The sequence below is a fragment of the Oncorhynchus tshawytscha genome, linkage group LG16 (assembly GCF_018296145.1).
Source record: "Oncorhynchus tshawytscha isolate Ot180627B linkage group LG16, Otsh_v2.0, whole genome shotgun sequence".
Classification (NCBI taxonomy): domain Eukaryota; kingdom Metazoa; phylum Chordata; class Actinopteri; order Salmoniformes; family Salmonidae; genus Oncorhynchus; species Oncorhynchus tshawytscha.
Window position 1 is genome coordinate 22,381,730 of NC_056444.1, and position 24,575 is coordinate 22,406,304.

General features: G+C 44.6%; 1 protein-coding gene across 3 annotated transcripts in view; it reads left to right on the forward strand.

Moving 5' to 3' along the window:
- LOC112215518 (Rho guanine nucleotide exchange factor (GEF) 4) overlaps positions 1-24,575 on the forward strand; it is a 163,004-nt gene that overhangs the window by 6,316 nt on the left and 132,113 nt on the right. For 2 of the 3 annotated variants that reach the window (XM_042298983.1, XM_042298980.1), the window contains exon 2: positions 1,071-1,109. In XM_042298983.1, the coding sequence (XP_042154917.1) occupies positions 1,071-1,109 (39 nt within the window). Of the gene's footprint in view, positions 1-1,070; positions 1,110-5,578; positions 5,782-24,575 lie in introns of those variants that run through there. The other variant, XM_042298982.1, reaches the window with a different exon arrangement.

The window sequence follows — 24,575 nt, forward strand, 5'->3', positions numbered from 1 at the left end:
TAATAGCTTGTTTTACTCCAGCAGCAACCAACCAGTTGAGAAGCTGCAGGAGAAATCCCACTCAAAATAGGCTCTGTATGCTCTGCGCAGGTGATGGTTAAGATACAACGAAAATACACACAATGTATTTACATCGATTGGTATTTCCATCAATTAATAAAAAGCATTATAAATCAGTTTGCTAGGGAATTGTTCTTCTCCCGGTCATTTTGGTAGGCAGCAGTTTTATTTATCAGCTTTTCACTTTTTTTATTGGTCACAAGCCGGCAATTGCCGTATAATGGAAACTCTGTTGCACTCACATGCAAGTACGCCGGCCCCCCACCACAGAAGTTCTATGCAGGTTTGATGTGTAGTAGCAGTCTGCCTCTCTGCTGCAGCATGGGAAAGCCCAGCAGGGAAACAACTAGTTCTCACTGCAACATCATGAAAATGCAAAACATCCCATCAGAATTAAATGAATGCCTATACACTCCGGATGTATATGAAGTTAATCTTTATTAGGCAGACTGAAAGATCTTTTTGTTGGGCTCTGTCTGCCATTTTATGATTCACTGCGTGGAGTCCTACTCAGCTGCTTCATTGTTTGGCACCCTATTCCCTACATAGTGCACTACTTTTGACCAGAGGCGTATGGAGCCTGGTCAAAAGTAGTGCACTATAAAGTGAATATGTTGCCATTTGGGCCGCACACATTGTGTGAGGAAGGATACCTCAGGCCTGTTTTACTGAGACAGACTTCCCTCAGCATCAAAGTGGCAGTAAACGCAACATATGCTACGGTTAGTTTAGCTTGTCTTCTGAAGTGAGATGATGAGGTTTATGTGCAGTTTTTTTATTAGGCTACCCACTTCTCCTTCTAGCACTTCTGAAAGGTCAGGGATGCTAACTAATAGAACAGATATAACCTGCTGTATTTTTGACGCCATAAGTAACTGGCATGGTGCCTGGCCTGGCAGTGTACCAATTTCATACTCATGCATGTTGCTGTTGTAGACAAATGACTAAACCTAAGGACCACTCGGCAGCGCACAACCTCTAATGCTTTGTTCTCTTCTATCTCTTCATAGAGACTACGATGCACTCCTGCCACTCAAGAGGTGAAACAGGTAAGGAATAACATTTTCATTTGATTTGGTTTTATATAACATCAGATATTAACATCCATTTCAATAGACATCTTCCTGTTCCCCCACATAATGTATGCATTTCAAAAGGTACCCTATTCCCTATATATTGCACTACTTTTCTTTAGGGGGGGGGGCCATAGGGTTCTGTAGTGCACTATATAGAGCGTGTCATTTGGGAAGCACCCAATGTAAACCTTTTTGATTGAACTTTTACGGCAGTGGGCTAAATCAGAGTCTGATTCTTGGTGGTCTTAAACAAATCTACTTTGAAACAAAAGTATAAACCTCACACACATGGTTATGGGCTTAGAAAAAGAAGACACATGTACCATGTCAGATATAGAGTTTAAATCTATTCAACTTTGAGTTTTTATTGCAATATTCCACTTTATATACATCACAGAAGACTGAAAAATAATGGTTTGACATAGAAACATTGGATTTTCGGCTTTGAAAAAAAAGTTTATTCATTAAGAAATTATGAAAAATATTAATACCATTCCACCAATGTTCCCTCAAACATTTTTTGGCACTGAGCAAATTTCAGGTCTGCTGAGTGCAAACTCAAAAGCAACTTCTGTGCAACTTCCAGCACATGTTTACTGTGAACACTGAGGCTGTATCCACTTTAAGTTACAGTTTTAACAGTGGTTAAGTAGGCTACTGTGACCATTTGATCATAATCTAGGCCTACCAGAGTGGCCTACCATCAAACAATGGTGAAAATGCATCCCACAACATTTTAACATGGAAATAGCTGTTCTTTCATTCAGCCTACACTACCAGCCTGTGTGTGGTGTTCATTGTAGGCCTACATTCCATGATACTTTTGAAAAAAACATGCAGGGCTTGACATTAACCTGTTTATCCACTTGTCATTCAGACAAGGAGGTGACTGAAAATGTTGTTGTGTTGTTTGATGCAAGAAACCACTTTCCAAAATACATTTCATTATTGTAACCTTACCGCTATTATAGAGAATCAGACAATTTATTATACCCTCTGCCTATTGGCTACTTAGCTTATTCAAGCCTGTCTCAAAATGCAACACCGCTTCTTTAAGACAAATAAAAGCTCTTCACCTGACTCACTTTTCAAAGATGTCTGGAAATGTACACGTTTTGTGCTATTGTAGGAAGCAATCACTCCCCTACTGCTGATTACAAATGATCTATAACTGGGCTAATAACTCACTAACAAGCAAAGGATATGAACAAAATGTGCACACGTGGCTACATGCAGGTCTCGTTTGATCTCAAAACAAGTACATCTACTCACGACCGCTCATGCTGTAAACACAGTTCAGTTCAAAATGAATGGCAAAGATCCATATATGGCAATGGTCTATTTGCATATAGGCTTACTGCAACTCTGATTGGTTATGCAGTACAGGTCTGTGTAGAGTACGGTCGTCCGTGTCATTGCAATAGAATCCTACTCCAATGTGCTCTGCCTATAACAAAATCTCTTGCATAGTTAGTTTTGCATACTAAGTCTTGCATAGTTTGTTGATAGTGTTCACTAAGGTGGAAAACTCTAGAAAGTTGAGTGAAGTTTAATCTCATGCTTCTCTGCGTGGGATGATATTTCTTCTGCGGGGCAGTCCTGGTGGAGCTGCATGCCCGCAGACGCACGCAGCTTAGAGGGAACATTGCATTCCACCCATGAGGCCACTAGAGGGAGCTTTGATCATTCAACTGCAGGAAAGGGGTCTACTAAGGTCTGTATCTTCAGTATGAACAGCTCTGGTATCATAAGTATTGGAACATTGAGATGCTAGTGAATGTTTTGCTTCAGAGTACAGCACAACAAGAGATCGGAGGTGTGTTTGAATAGCGAATGTAATGCGTATAAAAGGGCTGGGTTACTTATAGATGACTTCTAGTCAACTACACTCTAGCTATCTTGGATGGGAAGTCTACAATTTCAAGTTCAAGCGTAATTTGTTTGTCTTGAGTTTGTGTCATGAAATATCCATGTTAAACTAAATATGGTATCGACTCGAACTGGAAGGATGGAATTAGGGCAAACACACACAGACACGGCTTTTTCACACCCTTTTTCACCTCAACCCAGGAAGGAACAGGTTTCTTCAGGCGTTTGTTTCTAACTGCTCACTGTTCTCTTTTGTTTATAAAAACAACAATCACCCATCCCAACAATCACCCGTCCCAACAATCACCCGTCCCAACAATCCCAACAATCACCCGTCCCAACAATCACCCGTCCGAGAGAACATTGGATGGAAGGGATTTGATTTCACACATTGTCAGCAGACACCAGCCTGTTTGGACGCACTGAAAGTATTTGTGTTTTCTCTCTACCTGTCTGTTTGCTGGATCTTTGGCTAATGCCTTCTAAATGCTGACTTCAAAGACTCATGTGGCTTCAAATAGCCACTGCATAGTTAGAACCATATGCTTACAGTATTATGCCGGTCTGAGACTTTCATGCTGGGGCGTTTACAGTATTTAACCCCTTAATAAATACTGAAGCAAGGGGTTTGTATAATGAGCTCCCAGTAATGTTCACAGGGGCTTAGCCCTCGTGGAGATCTGAAAAAGCCAACTCTTGTTTCATAGTACAAGGTACAAAGTGGAGAGAATTCAGTGAAATTGGCTTTTATAAGCTCTCTGAAAAGGAACCTCCTATTGCCCTTTCTCTTTGTTGCTGAGGCACCTTTGCTGAGCAGAGCTGTACAATCAAAGTGTGTGCGTGTGTGTGTGCGCGCTGTGCTGAACGAGGGGTTGAAATCGTCTCCAGTAACCATGACCCAGAGCTGAACCTAAAACTCTGAAATCTGTCAGGAACCGCTCCGGACATGGGACATGGATTTACCATGCCAACGCAAACCAAAGCCCAGGCAATGTTTTCAAAGGACCGTTCTGGGTAAAACGTGGAACCTGTGTAATTTACACTGTCATGGCCCAGTGAGGGAGCTGCTGCTGGGGAGACAACTAGGGGTTAAATAAATTCCACCACAATGCTCTCAGATGCTTTCTGAAACTCCACCACAGCTATAATAAAAACTCTCAGAGCACCAATGGTCACTCTTTGTACACATTGATGTTTGCGATTCATCAGTAGACTGCTAGGCTCTGGGGGCTTTGGTTCTGTAGAAAGATTACTTACTGAGGTCTCTTTTCTCTGAGCCAATTAGTCTAGCTTTTAAAACCAGATCAAACACGGGCTTTCAATGGCTGTTAATTCTTAGAAACTATTCTCTCAACCCTAACCTTAGCCAGGCAACTCCTATGTCACTTTCAAAACTTTCTAGCTGGACTGCCTTCAGAATTGAAGAAGCTGACTTGTTTACTTCGCTAATGTTCGCCACACATCTTTGCTTGAACAGTAGTTGTTGTTCACATGGCTGCATTCACTGGGTTATTAGAGGGGGGAAATTAAAATAACACAGCCATCTGAACGCTGACCGACTGGGCCAGTCTTCACCGTCTGCTGCCAAGAGCTTCCCTTTCTACCCAGTAGAATGACACTTTACTTTTCCAGACTGGCATGCCCCCCACCTCTCTCTTTCTCTCTCTCTCTCTCTCTCTCTCCCTCTCCCTCTCCCTCTCTCTCTCCCTCGCTCTCTCTCTCTCGCTCTCTTGCTCTCTCGCTCTTGGCTAGCTGGGAGAGGGGGATCTGGACTCTGCTGGGAGGTTTATAGTGGGGCTTCAATCAGTGTCCATCCCAGACACATTGTCCAAGCTAGGCCATTCCTGCCACAGCCAGTAGTCAGCAGTACCCCCACTGCTTTTCTCAAGGGAATCGGATCAAGTTTGAGCTCTATGCATCGGGTTAGCTGCTACAGTCTAAGCCGTTTACAGGGGCACAGAACTGACCCTCTGTGTCAGCCAGCCACATCAAGCCCCTACAGAGCCAACTAACCTTGAATGGACACTGAATTGACCAATAGAGAGCAAGTTTACTGGAGGTGGCCTTACAATCAATGGCCCTGGTTGGTGAAACAGGTGCAGGTCTTGGTCTTTGGATGTCTTCTGCGAGAAAACAGTGTAACTGTGTCTAGGTAATGTACAATACCACTATTCCGTCCTTTATGTTAAGGTTGATTAGGACAGATGTTTCCACATCCTTCCTGGTAGACAGGCTGAGTTTGCACTTTCACTTTAGTCTTCAAGAGGAAAGTAGTAAGTAGTCTCTGGAGAGTCACCCACCTGCTGCTGTATCTTACAGGCGCTAACAGTCACCTGGATCTGCTTCCAGTGTGAGAAAGGGAAATGACACACACACACATACACTGACCCACATACAATCACCCGCAAAACCAGCTGGTCCTCTTCTATCCTGCAAACTGCTTTTCTCAGAGACTTAATTGCTGGCCAGCCTAGCCTCCACCACCAACCCTCCCTCCCTCCCCTCTCTTTTTTCCCTCTTGTGTTTCTCTGGGGTTGGGCTCGCTGCCTCCGGAGACGACACAGGCTGTAGCGTTAGTGCTGCTGTCTGTTTGTGTGAGTTTGAGCTGCCTCCGTGCCGTGAGCGGGACTGTCTATCTGCTGGAATGAATGCTCTGCTTGGGTGTGTTGGAATTCCAGAGCTAGCCTAGCGACCTCGCTAGTAGCCACCTATCCTCACGTTTCCCTGTGTCTTGCTGGCTGTCAAAGGATGTCACAGCAGCACTACTATGGCTCAGGTGAGAACACTTTCACAGAACAGCTGGCTTCACTCAACTCAGGAAAACAGAGGGAATGTTTAGAGCTGTGGAAAGAAGGAAAGCAGGTTTATTTGGGGATTCACTGAACCCTGTTCTCCTGAGAACAGAGGGAGCTGCTGAAGTTATGTAATATCTTGCTAGTTCCAGGTGATCAGTGTTGTCACAGTGGGATGGTTTGAAGCAGTTCGGGGTGACATGGGCTTTGTGTGTGGCTGCGTAGCTCCGAGTACTTCACTAAGTCAGCCAGGCATTTGGGTTCCATCTACAGTCATTACATCTTATGATGATCTAGATGTTTAAACCTTTCTTTCTAATAATATCAACAGCCTCTGGTTTCTTCTGTGTGTGGAAAATGTTATACATGAACTAATGTGTAACTGTGTTTGTCTCAACCAATTTAGTTTACCTCCATCTGTGTACATGTGTGTGTGTACATGTGTGTGTATGTACATGTGTGAGTGGAAGGTTTGATGCCTTGGTGTTTGTGGATGTGTGTGTGTGTGTGTGCACCTGTGTTTGTGTGAGAGAGACCAGCCTGTGTTAGGTGTGAGTGAAGGGTGATGGTATGGGTTGACGATGTTGTTAGGTGGTCCGTATGTTTTCTCCTCCTCGCCTGTGATGCTCAACTATGTGTGTGTGGTGTTATGAGAACTCTGTGTGCACTTACTTATACACTGTGATCGTTAAATCACAGTCCAGAGGCGAATCCCTCACATTCCTCTCATACAAGAGGGTCAAGGGGGTGGTCCATTGGCCATGCAGGCTTTAATACTGTTGACACAGAGCAGATATCCAGGAATTGTTCAAATTTCACTTGTAGTAGAAGCTCAGACAAGGAGAGGATGGGAGGACTACTGGACAGAAGTCTGTGTCCCATGCTTTCCACCATCATGCCCAGGTGTTTGTGTGTGTGTGTGCGTGCGTGCGTGTGTGCATGGGTTCTTCTATCCTTGAGGGGATCTAAAATCCCCAAAAGTATAGTAAAACAAGGGAAATTCTCCCTTGTGGGGACATTTCCCACATCCCCATGCGGACAAAGCCTATTGTAAGTTTAGGGGTTAGGTTTAGGGTTAGAGTTAGAATTACAATTAGGGTTAGGGTAAGGGCAGGGGTTAGGTTTAGGGTTAGGAGTTAGGAGTTAGGTTTAGGTTTAGGTTTGGGTTAGGGTTACGGGTTAAGTTTGGGGCTACGGTTATGGTAAGGGTAACAGGCTAGGATTAGGGGTTAGGGAAAATAGGATTTTGAATGAAAATTAATTTGAGAAGAAGGACATAACGTGTGTGTGTGTGTGTGTGTGTGTGTGTGTGTGTGTGTGTGTGTGTGTGTGTGTGTGTGTGTGTGTGTGTGTGTGTGTGTGTGACTGTGTGTGTGTGTGTGTGTGTGTGTGTGAGACTGTGTGTGTGTGAGACTGTGTGTGAGACTGTTTGTGTGGCTCAGTTGGTAGAGCATAGCGCTTGCAACGCCAGTGTTGTCGGTTCGATTCCCATGCGGGACCAGTACGTAAAATCATGCACTCACTACTGTAAATGGCTCTGGATAAGTGTCTGCTGTCGTGTTGAGAAGTTCATGTTAGCAGAATATTTGGGTGGTAGTAAAATGTGTACATTCATGCTGTGTGTTGCTCTGCCCATAGCATTACTGCCCTTTCAGGTCAAGAGCTACAGGTTCAAATTCTGGTTTTATCCACATAGAATATCCATCTTCCTTATGTCATGTTAAATTACTTTAGAATAGCTTCACAGAATAACATAGGTGAAATAGAGACCTGGAGAATACTAATACTAAAGTAGATACCAAGCAAAGTGGGAAGCAGCATCGTTCTGTTGACTGCATCGGATCAAACAGAACAGCATGCAAACTTTTAGTGAATCTAACACAGAGGAGGAACTGCGGCTGCTTGAGTGACAGGGGGCGGGGCTTGGTGTGTATGTGGGAAGCAGGAGAGAGAGAGAGAGAGAGAGAGAGAGAGAGAGAGAGATGGGGGGGCATGCCAGTCTGGAAAAGTAAAGTGTCATTCTACTATAAAAACTGATGAGTGGTGTTTCCAAATATTGCTGAATGGAGATCTCTTGATATATGTATATTGTACATGTCAATAATGCTGCCCTAACACACACACACACACACACACACACACACACACACACACACACACACACACACACACACACACACACACACACACACACACACACACACACACACCTCCCATGTGATGGTGTGGTCCAGTGATCAATCCCCTTAGTGTGTGGTCACTGGCGCGGACAGCGGCCTCATGGTGCTGGCACGGTCAGGGACCGCCTGGCCAAGTATGACATCACCCCACCGGTTACTGGGGTCCGCTACCAGTCAGCCCAGCACTGTTGAGCTGTCAACAGGGAGGGAGGGAGGCACAGGGGTGAAGGAGAGGGTCCAGGTTTACATCTGTCCCAGGCCAAGCTGTGGAGTAGGTTACCTGGGGTGTCAGGTTGGATAGCATGTGCTCATGAACCCACTATGCATGGAATTTGTGCTACTCTGGTTCCCAACGTCTGAATGTACTCAACTTTCCATGTCCTGTCTGTTTTCATTTGATTTATTAGGATCCCCATTAGACGAAGCCAACGGCGACAGCTAGTCTTACTGACATCCGACACATAACAAAAAATACATTACAGACAAAAGATTTTACATTTGACATGCATTTCTCTCTGTGTACTTGGTCAGGGTTAGGGGTCAGATGTCAGGTTTAGGAGGGCGGAGGTCAAAGGTGACAAGGCTCAAAGCAGACCAGTGACATCACTGCATGAAGCACACACACACACACACACACACACACACACACACACACACACACACACACACACTTGAAGTCGGAAGTTTACATACAATTTAGCCACATACATTTAAACTCAGTTTTTCACAATTCCTGACATTTAATCGTAGTCAAAATTCCCTGTCTTAGGTCAGGTAGGATCACCACTTTATTTTAAGAACGTGAAATGTCAGAATAATAGTAGAGAGAATTATTTATTTCAGCTTTTATTTCTTTAATCACATTCCCAGTGGTTCAGAAGTTTACATACACTCAATTAGTATAAGTTGGGTGAATTTTGGCCCATTTCTCCTGACAGAGCTGGTGTAACTGAGTCAGGTTTGTAGGCCTCCTTGCTCACACACGCTTTTTCAGTTCTGCCCAGACATTTTCTATAGGATTGAGGTCAGGGCTTTGTGATGGCCACTCCAATACCTTGTTGTCCTTAAGCCGTTTTGCCACAACTTTGGAAGTATGCTTGGGGTCATTGTCATTTGTGACCAAGTTTTAACTTCCTTACTGATGTCTTGAGATGTTGCTTCAATATTTCCACATAATTTTCCTCCCTCATGATGCCATCTATTTTGTGAAGTGCACCAGTCCCTCCTGCAGCAAAGCACCCCCACAACATGATGCTGCCACCCCCATGCTACACGGTTGGGATGGTGTTCTTCGGCTTGCAAGTCTCACCCTTTTTCCTCCAAACATAATCATGGTCATTATGGCCAAACCGTTCTATTTTTGTTTCATCAGACCAGAGGACATTTCTCCCAAACGTATGATCTTTGTCCCCATGTGCAGTTGCAAACTGTAGTCTGGCTTTTTTACAGTGGTTTTGGAGCAGTGGCTTTTTCCTTGCTGAGCAGCCGTTCAGGTTATGTCGATATAGGACTCGATTTAATGTGGATATAGATACTTTTGTACCTGTTTCCTCCAGCATCTTCACAAGGTCCTTTGCTGTTATTCTGGGATTGATTTGCACTTTTCGCACCAAAGTACGTTCATCTCCAGGAGACAGAACGCATCTCCTTCCTGAGCGGTATGACGGCTGCATGGTCCCATGGTGTTTATACTTGCATACTGTTTTTTGTACAGATGAACATGGTACCTTCAGGCGTTTGGAAATTGCTCCCAAGGATGAACCAGACTTGTGGAGGTCTACAATTTCTTTTCTGAGGTCATGGCTGATTTATTTGAATTTTCCCATGACGTCAAGCAAAGAGGCACTGAGTTTGAAGGTAGGCCTTGAAATGCATCCACAGGTACACCTCCAATTGACTCAAATTATTTCAATTAGCCTATCAGAAGCTTCTAAAACCAAGACATAATTTTCTGGAATTTTCCAAGCTGTTTAAAAGCACAGTAAACTTAGTGTATGTAAACTTCTGACCCACTGGAATTGTGATACAGTGAATTATAAGTGAAATAATCTCTGTCTGTAAACAATTGTTTGAAAAATGACTTGTGTCATGCACAAAGTAGATGTCCTCACCGACTTGCCTAAACTATAGTTTGTTAATTAACAAGAAATGTATGGAGTGGTTGAAAAACGAGTTTTAATGACTCCAACCTAAGTGTATGTAAACTTCCGACTTCAACTTTACACACACAATGTCCGTCAATGTTGTGTCCGTAGGGAGAGCTGTAGTGTTCTGTAAAGCAATGTCAAGTCAGACGGCTTTGTATTGCGTTGCCTGGCCACTCAGAAGGGTCTGGGTTAAGACGTGGAGGCTCAGTAGACAGCCTGTTGTATGGATGACTGCTGTCCTGTGTGGGGTTCATCTCCCACAGTGTGACCTCTCAACCTGCAGGCCTGAATGCAGTGGTGTCATGGCTCTAACATGGGAATGACAGTAACACAGCAGGAATAGGAGACACACACACAGACAGAGCCAAGGCCCTAACCTACCCAAAACATGTACCTGGCCTAACAGAGCCACATACTTACCTACATATTTACACTTAAACTAATGGATTAAATAGAGGAACGGAGGGAGATACCCATCCTTGGCTATGTCTGTTGGATAGCATGTGTTTGTGTGTGTATCTGCATGCGTGTGTGTGTGTGCGTGTGTACGTGTTTGTACAGTCTCACAGACTAACTGGTTCCCACAGGTCAGTGTGAGCCTACACTAGCAATGGTCTGGTCTCCTCTGCTTCCTCCCTCTACCCTATACTGAACCACTAATAGCAGACCTGTTTTCTACCAGTCCTCCCCAAGCCTCTACAGCTTCAATTAAACCGTCCCTCAGGGGTCAGAGGTTAGGGTAGACTGTGACCACACTAACCCTACAGTCACTGGGCTGCCTTCACTACCCTTTGTTTTATTTTGCCTCCGTGCTATTTCAGGCCTGTGTATGGCTGTATGATTGTATTTAAATGGGGCCTGACCAGGAAGTACCAGAGTGTAGAGTTATTTTCTACAGTTAACTCCTAACTGACAATAAATCTCTCGCTTTTACATGGAAATGATGGGGAAACAACTTCAATTCCACCAGTTTTTGACCAGTGACTGCCTCTTCCCATGGTCTTGTTCTCACAGATTCTAGGGAGGCAAATAGATGGAAGCTGCACCGAGACATCCAACAGGCGTTATTAGAATCTAGCTAGCCCGTTTCAAACATCTCCTGTCTGTGGCGTAGCCAGACACTCGGCGGTGGGTGGGCCTGCAGATATTTGGGTGGGCAAAAAAAACATGCAAAACATCCCGGAAGAGTGAATGTCATTCCAGTCCATCTGTCCTGTTATATTTCATCCAATCTGACTAAGCCAGTGCACCGCTTGCTGTGAATTATTTGTTTGCGTGTTAGGTAAAAAGACAAATCATGTCCTGTTCGGAACACTGACAATTAAAGAGCATAAACATAAATCAGAAATTCAATCTGATTGGGTTGGCCTAGCTCCCCAGTGGGACCACCCAGGCCCACCGTGCCAACGTCCATATCTCCTGTATAGATAATGAGATATATCAGACTTGTATAAACTAGCTCTCCTTCCACTGCTCCAAACACAGCCCCAGGTCACAATACACCTCCCAACCGGTGATTTACCTCAGCTGTCTGAAACAGGGCATGCAGGACAGATGGTGGTTGTTTGATTGCCCCAATTCCCTTTGATGGGGTTTGATTATTTGGGGTTATGTATGGCAGAAAGCAGTGAGTTAAGTGAAACCAGTTTAGTCTGAAGAGAAAAGCAAGTACAGTGAACCTGGTACTTTGGCTGAGCCAGGGGGTTGATTCTTTTCTCGCCATGGAAACGCTTGGTGGCGGTTGAGATTGGCTCCTTCTCTCTCTATTCCCAGCCGACACTGGCTAACACTGAGCCTTTCAATAGAGGAACAGATATATTTTGTAGGTGGATGGGAACTTTTGAAACTGTAGTATGTTCTCAAAGGTTGAATATTAGTAGAGGAAGTGGACAGTGTGTGTGTGTGTGTGTGTGTGTGTGTGTGTGTGTGTGTGTGTGTGTGTGTGTGTGTGTGTGTGTGTGTGTGTGTGTGTGTGTGTGTGTGTGTGTGTGTGTATGCAGTGGATGGGAACAGGGGGTACCCTCCCCTCTCCTCACCCGGGCTCCCCCATCCATCTCTCTGCACTGAGGTGAAATAGAGAGTGGTAGAGAGGTAGTGAGACAGGCAGGAAAACATTCCAGGTTCTCCACATCCTTGATGTTCCAGTCAGAAGGCTCGTGGCCATGCCAAGGGCTGAGGAGGAAGCCAAAGAAAATTCATCTGGAAAGTATTCCTTACCAAGGAGGACTGGAGGTCGGGAAGAGGCAGAGGCAGGGATACAGAGATAGAGGCCGAGGCGGACAGAGAGAGGGAAGCAGAACGATGGTTGTTATGAGTGAATCCTCTTTCTTTTCTCTGTCTAGTCCTGTGGTTTGTCTGTTTCTCTGTCTAGTCCTGTGGTTTGTCTGTCTAGTTCTGTGGTTTCTCTGTTTCTCTGTCTAGTCCTGTGGTTTGTCTGTTTCTCTGTCTAGTCCTGTGGTTTGTCTGTTTCTCTGTCTAGTCCTGTGGTTTGTCTGTTTCTCTGTCTAGTCCTGTGGTTTGTCTGTCTAGTTCTGTGGTTTCTCTGTTTCTCTGTCTAGTCCTGTGGTTTGTCTGTTTCTCTGTCTAGTCCTGTGGTTTGTCTGTCTAGTCCTGTGGTTTGTCTGTCTAGTCCTGTGGTTTGTCTGTCTAGTCCTGTTTCCCTGGTTTCCTGTGGTTTGTCTGTTTCCTCTGTCTAGTCCTGTGGTTTGTCTGTTTCTCTGTCCCTGTGGTTTGTCTGTTTCTCTGTCTAGTCCTGTGGTTTGTCTGTCTGTTTCTCTGTTTCTCTGTCTAGTCCTGTGGTTTGTCTGTTTCTCTGTCTAGTCCTGTGGTTTGTCTGTTTCTCTGTCTAGTCCTGTGGTTTGTCTGTTTCTCTGTCTAGTCCTGTGGTCTTGTCTGTTTCTCTGTCTAGTCCTGTGGTTTGTCTGTTTGTCTGTCTAGTCCTGTGGTTTGTCTGTTTGTCTGTCTAGTCCTGTGGTTTGTCTGTTTCTCTGTCTAGTCCTGTGGTTTGTCTGTTTCTCTGTCTAGTCCTGTGGTTTGTCTGTTTCTCTGTCTAGTCCTGTGGTTTGTCTGTTTCTCTGTCTAGTCCTGTGGTCTGTCTGTTTCTCTGTCTAGTCCTGTGGTTTGTCTGTTTCTCTGTCTAGTCCTGTGGTCTGTCTGTTTCTCTGTCTAGTCCGGTGGTCTGTCTGTTTCTCTGTCTAGTCCTGTGGTTTCTCTGTCTAGTCCTGTGGTCTGTCTGTTTCTCTGTCTAGTCCTGTGGTTTCTCTGTCTAGTCCTGTGGTCTGTCTGTTTCTCTGTCTAGTCCTGTGGTTTGTCTGTCTAGTCCTGTGGTTTCCCTGTTTCTCTGTAGTCCTGTGGTTTGTCTGTCTAGTCCTGTGGTTTGTCTGTTTCTCTGTCTAGTCCTGTGGTTTGTCTGTCTAGTCCTGTGGTTTGTCTGTTTCTCTGTCTAGTCCTGTGGTTTGTCTGTTTCTCTGTCTAGTCCTGTGGTTTGTCTGTCTAGTCCTGTGGTTTGTCTGTTTCTCTGTCTAGTCCTGTGGTTTGTCTGTCTAGTCCTGTGGTTTGTCTGTTTCTCTGTCTAGTCCTGTGGTTTGTCTGTCTAGTCCTGTGGTTTGTCTGTTTCTCTGTCTAGTCCTGTGGTTTGTTTCTCTGACTGGTCATTAAGTTTCTCTGGCCTCCCCAGCTATGGACATGTGGAGGATGGCTTTGTGTGTGTGTGACAAAGAGAGTAAAAAGAAAGAATCTGTTTGACACAGTTCAGCGGTGTGTCCCCACCCTGTACAATGCACAGACACTTATTTTAGGACTGGCAGGCCTCTTTCAGATGCCTCATGTCCTTTCAGTCCAGTGAAAGAGAGGAATGCAACTCCATTCTCATTGTCTTGGGAAGACATGGTGCTATATGTCGTTGTAAGGCGCTGTGCTCCACTGACTTCTAACACTGCCTGCCAGAGTACATGGGAAAACAGAGTGTGTGTGTGTGTGTGTGTGTGTGTGTGTGTGTTAGGGGGTGCATGTGTGCATGTATGTCAGTGTGTTTGTGGGTTGTCATGCCACTTTGGACCCTCTCCATCTAACACTAAGGAACAACCAGGCCGAGAGCATACCTTCAGTGCTTTCCATGGAGGACCACACAGACACAACATTAAACACAGAACAGCATTAGCACTCTGCCTGGTTCTATCACCATGCACCTCCTGCTACATTGAACAAACCGTCTCAATGAGTCGACTAGCTCTACTTCCTCCTCTTCCTCTTCCCGCCTCTCTGGACCCCAAGTAGAGAGGACTTTACATGGTGTCCTTATGAAGGAGGCTTGTACAGGGAAAAATACTTTGAAGACATAGGTTGTATTTATTAGGGCACTCTGTAGCTACAAATGTTGCTAAGGAAAATGAACATTTCTTATTGGACAAGCTCAGGTAGTCCCTCCCTGTTTCAGTCTGTTCTCTTCCGCTTGGTGACCTAATGAACATGATCCTGTACTTATCAAACCCAGGACACGTCCCTAACCTCCCCACTGAATAGAAAGTCTTCCTAATCAAATATTCCCCTAGGGAGGCACAGTCCAGTGTTAAGTGGGTGCTTGGAGACCGGATGAGAAGGACGGGACGGGTGTGTGGGGGGATTTGTTTTTGCACAAGTGCTCGTGTCTTTAGGAGTTTGGGAGACGAGGCATTTGTGATGCAAATGAAGGAGCGGATGCATGATTATGTCCCCCGTTAGGATGGGTTACCGTGGAGATTCTGAAGGCCGGGAACTTTCAGGGAGATGAGTAGAGAGCGAGGGAAAGAGAGAGAGAGGGAGCGATAAGAGAGAGGCAACATTCTCTGTGTTCTCAGTTGTTAGTTTTCTCTCCTCCTGTACTCCTTGTGCCCCTCTCAGTGTGTGTGTGTGTGTGTGTGTGTGTGTGTGTGTGTGTGTGTGTGTGTGTGTGTGTGTGTGTGTGTGTGTGTGTGCGTGCGTGCGTGCGTGCGTGCGTGTGTGTGTGTTTTGTGGCATGTACGGTGCAGCATTAGTATTGAACTTTAGGTTCTGAACAACTTTGACCTTCTTTGCTTCATTTGGTCATAACAAGATCACCTGGGAGTGGCTGCTGTCCCCTTGTATGATTGGAAAGTGACTATATTTTCTGGAAAAGTGAAGAAAGTAATCTGCCAGAACAAGGTTCAGCATTCCCTGGCTGTAATTATTTGGAGTTAGACTGTGTGGAGCTTCTCTTGCCTGTAAAACAAAGTGTTAACTGTACGTAAAAGCAGCAATGTTTCCACATTTGAGAGAGCTACACGTTGTTCAGTGTGTATAAACACAGTGTAAAGTTTTAGTGTATTTTTCAGATGCAGTAACACAACGCATCGGACCAACACATGGCCCATGAACATATGCACGTGTGTCCGTGTGTGTATATGTGTGTGCATATGCGTGTGTCTGTGTGTGTATATATATATATGTGTGTGTGTGTGTGTATGCTCGTTTGTCCGTGTGTGTATATGTGTGTGCATATGCGTGTGTCTGTGTGTGTATATATATGTGTGTGTGTGTGTGTGTATGCTCGTTTGTCCGTGTGTGTATATGTGTGTGCATATGCGTGTGTCTGTGTGTGTATATGTGTGTGTGTGTATGCATGTGTCTGTGTGTGTATATGTGTGTGCATATGCGTGTGTCTGTGTGTGTATATGTGTGTGTGTGTGTGTGTGTGTATGCATGTGTCTGTGTGTATATGTGTGTGCATATGCGTGTGTCTGTGTGTGTATATGTGTGCGTGTATGCATGTGTCTGTGTGTGTATATGTGTGTGTGTATGCATGTGTCTGTGTGTGTATATGTGTGTGTGTGTGTATGCATGTGTCTGTGTGTGTATATGTGTGTGCGTATGTGTGTGTACATGGGTGTTTATGTGTGGAAGTATGTCAACTAAATAAGTCCATGTCCTCTAACATCAACCATGATCAGTAGCTAACGGGATAGTGGAAAAACGTCAGCTGTATGCCATGTGTGCTGTGGCTGGATCCAGACCTGGCAGACACCACTAGTGTCTATAAGGGTTGATGATTGGCTATAAGACCTGGAGAGGAAAAACATCCTCAGTGAGTGAAGCCATCCTTCCTCTGCTCGATTGATGACTGAAGAGGCACCTCTCCTCTCCTTCCCTCTCCTCTTCTCTCTTCCCCTCTCCTCTCCTCTCCTCTCCTCTCCTCTCTTCCCCTCTCGTCTCCTCTCCTTTCCTCTCCTCTCCTTTCCTCTCCTCTCTTCCTTCTCTTCTCCTCTCCTGTCCTCTCTTCCCTCTCCTGTCCTCTCTTCCCCTCTCCTCTCCTATCTTCCCCTCTCCTCTCCTTTCCTCTCCTCTCCTTTCCTCTCCTCTCTTCCTTTCTCCTCTCCTGTCCTCTCTTCCCCTCTCCTCTCCTGTCCTTTACTCTCTTCCATTAAGGACTGAATAGGCTCCTCTCCTCAACAGAGAGAGAACAGTCCATGGCTTTGTTTATCACTGAGGGGGTAGGAGGAAGGATGAAGGTGGAGGGTTATGGAGTGGTTTTCTCACGCTCTGAAGTCCGAGCAGGTCTTGTTTCTCACGAGAGAGCAGCACACAGATGGAGTCCTGGCTTTGGCCTTCCACACACACATCACATGACCATCTAAGTCCACACTTAATCTTCTGCTTTGATGGCTTATAAGACACTGCTAACAGCTAGTCAAGCTCTGTGGTCCTCCAGGGGCCTATCTGTCACGTGTGCTTAGTATGTAACATTAGCATAACAATAAATTGTTGTGTGTGTTGTGTGTTATGTGCAAGGTTTCTATCCTGCGTGAGTAGGAGTGGCAGTCGAACAGCTTCTAGAACAGCCCATGCTGTCCCTTTCATTGACAGCGGCCCTCAAGGCCATGAAAGAGAGAGCTACAGCAAACAGTCGTTCAGCAAGCCAGCGGCCTCACGGCTACATTACCCAGTAGTGCTGAAACGATGACATCATCTGTTTAAGGGCTCCAGTCTTTGTACCAGGGGTTTAACATTTGACCTCTGTCTGTACTGTGTTTTAAATGACACCTTGTTATGTTTGAGTTCCGGGCTTTGAGGGAAGACAGTGAGCTAGCTAGCCTACTTAGAGCAGGTGCTTCTATTCAGGAATGGGCTGAGCTGGATTAGCCTGGTCCCAGATCTGTTTGTGCTGTATTGCTAACATCTTTGTTCATTGGCAAGACAGCACAAACTTATCTAGGATTACCAGGCTGGTAGATTTGTCTGGGCAGGCAGTTCCTGTTGGGCTGCTAGAGAGAGAGAGTTACTAGAGAGAGACTGGTAAAGCTGGATGTCTAACTGTCTGGTGTCTTAAAAAAATTGTTCCAACTGCCAAACCCTAGATTTGAAAAGGATTAGTCCATAAAGAGCAGGCAAGGCAACACACTGAGTGTAGATTGTTTGTTGTTTCACAAATGGGAATTTGAGCGATTGTGAGGTACTGTCTCTCATCATTTTTGTTTGTCTGTGAGGGGGGATAAACAGATAGGCCTACATCTAAGATTCAAAAGTTTTCAAAAGTTTTTAGAATGACACAAATTTACATTTTCAAAGTCTGCTGCCTCAGTTTGTAGGATGGCAATTTGCATATACTCCAGAATGTTATGAAGAGTGATCAGATGAATTGCAATTAATTGCAGTCCCTATTTGACATGCAAATTAATTGAATCCCCCCCAAATATTTCCACTGCATTTCAGCCCTGCCACAAAAGGACCAGCTGACATCATGTCAGTGATTCTCTCGTTAACACAGGTGTGAGTGTTGACGAGGACAAGGCTGGAGATCACTCTGTCATGCTGATTGAGTTTGAATAACAGACTGGAAGCTTCAAAAGGAGGGTGGTGCTTGGTATCATTGTTCTTCCTCTGTCAACCATGGTTACCTGCAAGGAAACACGTCATCAATTGTTGTGAAGGTGGCTTCAGGGCGCCCAAGAAAGTCCAGCAAGCGCCAGGACTGTCTCCTAAGGTTGTTTCAGCTGCGGGATCGGGGCACCACCAGTGCAGAGCTTGCTCAGGAATGGCAGCAGGCAGGTGTGAGTGCATCTGCACGCACAGTGAGGCGAAGACTTTTGGAGGATGGCCTGGTGTCAAGAAGGGCAGCAAAGAAGCCACTTCTCTTCAGGAAAAACATCAGGGACAGACTGATATTCTGCAAAAGGTACAGGGATTGGACTGCTGAGGACTGGGGTAAAGTCATTTTCTCTGATGAATCCCCTTTCCGATTGTTTGGGGCATCCAGAAAAAAGCTTGTCCAGAGAAGACAAGGTGAGCGTTACCATCAGTCCTGTGTCATGCCAACAGTAAAGCATCCTGAGACAATTCATGTGTGGGGTTGCTCCTCAGCCAAGGGAGTGGACTCACTCACAATTTTGCCTAAGAACACAGTCATGAATAAAGAATGGTACCAACACAACCTCCAAAAGCAACTTCTCCCAACCATCCAGGAACAGTTTGGTGACGAATAATGCCTTTTCAGCATGATGGAGCACCTTGCCATAAGGCAAATGTGATAACTAAGTGGCTTGGGGAACAAAACATCGATATTTTGGGTCCATAGCCAGGAAACTCCCCAGACCTTAATCCCATTGAGAACTTGTGGTCAATCCTCAAGAGGCAGGTGGACAAACAAAACCCCACAAATTCTGACAAACGCCAAGCATTGATTTATGCAAGAATGGGCTGCCATCAGTCAGGATGTGGCCCAGAAGTTAATTGACAGCATGCCAGGGCGGATTGCAGAGGTCTTGAAAAAGAAGGGTCAACACTGCAAATATTGACTCTTTACATCAACTTCATGTAATTGTCAATAAAAGCCTTTGACACTTATGAAATGCTTGTAATTATACTTCAGTATTATATAGTAACATCTGACAAAAATATCTAAAGACACTGAAGCAGCAAACTTTGTGGAAATTAATATTTGTGTCATTCTCAAAACTTTTGGCCACGACTGTACTTCGCATACCATGAGTAGGTAACACTTGTCAATAGTCTGTTACACCTTGGTATTCCAGTAAAGCACGTTCTCATGAGAAACCATTTGTCATTTTGCGGGGTGAAAGAGAGGAATTACTTGCTCGGATACTTCATAATCCTTAACGTTCCCTAATGTCCTGGGATAGGCCTCTCTCTCTCTCTCTCTCTGTGTGTGTGTGTGTGTGTTTATTCCTCACAATAGTGTCACTTGACAGGAGTGTGTATTGCACCTCAAAGAACGAGACTGTGATGGCAGCCATTACATGCATGTACATCATTAGTTTAATGATGTACAATAATATGGCTATAACCTAGCCCTGAATTTATTTTTCATTTTTGGAGGCTCAGACCACAGGTATTGATTTGGTTTGGTCTTTGACTCACAGTTCTTAGGAAGAATGTGCAAGTATGTAAGCGCATCCTACTGCCTGGTTATCCCTGCACACAATCTCTGTTTGTGCATGTAATGACACACAGTGAGAACCCCGAACCAACCCCTCTCCACTATGCCCACTCACAGCCACTAGTCAGCCTGCAATACCCCACACACTCACTGGCAAGTCACCTGTCACCACACACACTAGTCACCACAGGAGCTGTCATCTGGCTGAGCCGGTTCAGAGGAGAGGGGAACTCGGACACACTCAAGGGCAACCACAATGCTCTGAGAATGAGCAGATGAGGCCACACACACCCTGACCTTGAGGAATTGAGGAGAGTATAAAGGAAAGGAGAGCAGGAGAGGAGAGGGGGAGGTGAGATGGGGAAAGAATAAGAAAAGGGGATAGGAAAGTAGTGGGGAGGACAGAATATAGAAAACAGGGAGAGTACAGTAAAAGTGAAGGACCTAGCCACTCATGACACTGCTGGTCCCAAGCCAAGGCCTGGGCTTCCATAATAACCGAGAGGCATTGTACTGTCCCTGGGAAGAGACTGGAACAGAGGGGAGTGGAGGGAGGGAGAGGAGAGGCGCTGACTGACTGGACACACTGAGAACACAGCAGCTGAAGTGTTTTCGTATGTGGTTCACATCTCTGGAATGAATCTAAATACTGTTAGAGAAAAGGGAACAACTCATTGTAAGAGCAAACTTCAATGTGATGTAGGGTATTCCCTCAAACTTAGGTATGTTGTTGTTGTCTGTGGATACAGTCACTGCTAGCTGCAGCAGTTAGCCACGTGTAAGGCCATGCTCTCTGTTTAGCCTTGTGATTTGGGTTTCCCTAGCTGTCTTTCCAAACACCAAACACCAAACTTGCTATCTTTGTTGTTTTATTAGGATCCCCATTAGCTGTTGCGAAAGCAGCAGCTTCTCATCCTGGGGTCCAACACAAAACATAGAACATGACATAAAACAGAACATTAAGAAACTAGAACAGCTCGAGGATTAGAACTACATAGGCTACATATCAATACATACACACAACATATCTGGGTCAAATAGAGGAGAGGCGTTGTGTCGTGATGTTGTTTTTTTAAAACCAGGTCTGCAGTTCATTTGAGCAATATGAGATGGAAGGAAGTTCCATGCAATAATGGCTCTAGGACCAGGCTAAAGGGCTTCGGCTTTCACATTACATTTCGGAATTCTCTCTCTCTCTCTCTCTCCCTCTCTCCTTCTCTCCCCCTCTCTCTCTCTCTCTCTCTCTCTCTGTCTCCCTCTCTCTCTCTGTCTCCCTCTCTCTCTCTCTCTCTCTCTCTCTCTCTCTCTCTCCCCCTCTCTCTCTCTCTCTCTCTCTCTCTCTCTCTCTCTCTCTCTCTCTCCTTGTCCTCACTTTGAAGCAGAGGCCTCTGCCATACGTTCTTCTCTGGTATTAATTCAACCAATCAACATTCCTTCTCACAAGCATTCCTGTTCCCCATCTCATTCTCCTTTTCTCTTCTTCTCCCCTTCTCTTCTTCTTTTCTTCTCCCTCATTCCCACAGAAAACTAAACAAAAGCCAAATGCAGAAAAAAACGTTGTCTGACCCTGCCAGTGCAGTACCAGCCAGTCACATCAGAGTCACTGCCATCGGTAGAATAGAGGCTGGCCCTGGCCATGGCATGGAACCCAGAGTCTCTCTTTTGTTGTCCGGGTACCCAAGGCAAACCTGTAAACCTGTATAGCCCAAGGGGGTGTGGTATATGGCCAATATTCCACTGCTATGGGCTGTTCTTATGCACGATGCGACTGGGAGTGGTTGTATACAGCCCTTAGACATGGTATATTTGCCATATAGCACAAACTCCCGAGGTGCCTTATTGCTATTATAAACTGGTTACCAACGTAATTAGAGCAGTAAAAATAAATGTTTTTGTCATACACGTGATATAACACCGGTGTCATCCAATCAGCATTCAGGGCTCGAACCACCCAGTTTATAAATGAATTGATATACTATTCTCGGTCGGCTCTCACGAGAGGACATTAACACTTCAACCTGTTCTAATAAATAGACGGATGTTTTAGATTATCATATTGAAATGGCCCATGGGGCCCTGGTCAAAAGTAGTGCACTATATAGGGAATAGGGTGCCATTTGTGATGGCGGCATGTCTCTCCTCTGTGAGGTTATATAAGGTTATAGAGGTTAAATAGGGACCACAGACAGAGGCAGCTGCTGGCATTGGCCTAACTAACCTAAGGATGTGTCACTCTGTGGACTGTTGATAGGTTGATAGCTGAAGGGTGGACAGGGACATACATGGATGTCTATGTAGGATAGTGGAGTGGATCCTGTGTAGATGGACATATTGCTAACTGGACCCCATATGCTCTGCTCTCAGAAAAGACTGGAAGCCCCCTGTTAAACACACACACACACACACACACACACACACACACACACACACACACACACACACACACACACACACACACATACACACACACACACACATACAGCCTTGGTGTCATCCCATCTATAAATGGACCACTGATGATTCAATGTGTAAAACTGTTCAACAACTGTTATTAAACCAGTAAACATGCCATGCAGAGCCAAGGGGAATTTGGGGGGATTTTTCTGATATCAGTCAACATTTACAGCTGTTGTCTGCAGAGTTATTGGGAAAACTGTACAGATGTATTGTTAGTTCTAATCGGTTTGATGTGAATACATGACTCAGGTGTTTTCTCTAGTTATTTTATGTTTTTATTCCTAATCATTTCTGTAGGCTTAAGGAGATTTTGAAGTTATAGCTTATAACAAGGACCCAGAATTTCCCTGGACTGGTCACATCGTCAGGGAAATCTCCTGACCCAAACTACGTACAGTAATGCTTGGGGCCTTACTGAAGTCTATCTATAAGCAGTTTGTGTGGTTTGTTTCTGCCTCTGACTGACTACCCAGCAAACCAGGAACATTCCAGGGACATTAGTTAACATTCCCATTAAGTTCTCTGACCTAAATAGCTGTAGCATCTCCCTCCGAGCACATCTGGTGTTTGGGTTAGAGGTAAAGATAAGATGTGCCCTTGGCATCAGGATATCAGGAACTGCTCAGAGAAAACAATTGTAAGCAAAGCCTCAGTAGAGAAGGGACGTACTGCTCCATATGAAATGATAGTCTGGTCAGCTTACTGAGGTTAGCAAAGTTTTATTGACGAGTAAAACTCCATAAGAGTTGAACTTGACTTGAAACTTGAAACTCCATTAGAGAACCTGAGTAAACTCCATTAGAGAACTGGAGGAAACTCCATAAGAGAACCTGAGTAAACTCCACTAGAGACCTGAAGGAAAATCCATAAGAGAACTGGAGGAAACTCCATAAGAGAACCTGAGTAAGCTCCATTAGAGACCTGAAGGAAAATCCATAAGAGAACTGGAGGAAACTCGATAAGAGAACCTGAGTAAACTCCACTAGAGACCTGAAGGAAACTCCATAAGAGAACCTGAGTAAACTCCATAAGAGAACCTGAGTAAACTCCATTAGAGAACTGGATGAAACTCCATAAGAGAACTGGAGGAAACTCCATAAGAGAACCTGAGTAAACTCCATAAGAGAACCTGAGTAAACTCCATAAGAGAACTGGAGGAAACTCCATAAGAGAACCTGAGTAAACTCCATTAGAGAACTGGAGGAAACTCCATAAGAGAACCTGAGTAAACTCCACTAGAGACCTGAAGGAAACTCCATAAGAGAACCTGAGTAAACTCCATTAGAGAACCTGACTAAACTCCATTAGAGACCTGAAGGAAAATCCATAAGAGAATTGGAGGAAACTCCATAAGAGAACTGGAGGAAACTCCATTAGAGAACCGAAGGAAGCTCCATAAGACAATCGGAGGTAACTCCATATCAAGGGGATTTTATTCATTTTAGAAAGTACAATGCATCCAGAAAGTATTCAGACCCCTTGACCTTTTCCACATTGTAATACGTTAGAGCCTTATTCTAAAATGTATTAGGTCTTTTTCTTTTCATGAATCTACACATAATGTAGGTACACACAACTCTTACTGACAGTTGTGGCTGCTTTGTGTTGTCTCTACCTCCTTGCCCTTTGTGCTGTTGTCTGTGCCCAATAATGTTTGTACCATGTTTGTTCTGCTGCCATGTTGTGTTGCTACCATGTTGTTGTCATGTTGTGTTGCTACCATGCTGTGTTGCTGCCATGTTATGTTGTTGTCTTAGGTCTCTCTTTATGTAGTGTTGTCTCCAAGCCATGAGGTCGAATGAATTGTCCTGTAGAGCCACTCCTCAGTAAAAGGCACATTACAGCAATCTTCGATTTGATTTGGTTCTGTCCTTCAACTGTAATTGTATATTCATGTTAATTATTATATAATGTTTTGTGTTTAAAGTGGACCCCAGGAAGAGTAGCTTCAGCTTTGGCTGTAGCTAATGGGGCAATAATAAAATTAAATTGCAATTACTAATTAGGTTTTTATCTTACATTAGGTTGATTACATCCCAAAAACATTCAAATAATGTTTTTGATAACAAAAGCTTATTTTTATCAGATGCATGTTTTTTTTGTGTGCTCAACATCTGTTACAGCCACCACACAGAACATTCCTCCAAGATTCCTATTAGGTTTCCAGGTAATGTAATAACAAACCTGGGCAGTTTTTGTGTTATTATAACTTTTGAGGCAACCTAATGAATGTTCTGGAACATTCACACAACCAATTTTGTTTTGCTGGTTGGTCCCATTCTGTGTGGTCAAGTGAAGTGACCACATTAAGAACTTGTCCATATGGCCACATTGTGTTCTTGTCCCAACCTGGGATTGGTTACAGTCATGACACAGTGTGACCTTTTATACTTCACAATAACAGGAAAACTGTTCAACCAACCAATGAGAATCACTTCCTGTTATTTCTACCTCTTCTGATGTGTCATCATGGAGGTATGATCCATCCATCCAGATCAGTCAGTTGGTCAGATGTTACGATCCACAGCAGCTTAGAAAAAGGCTCAGCCCATTCCCTCAGTTATAAGGGCTGAGCTGTGTAGCCAGGGAAGCTGTGTAGCCAGCAC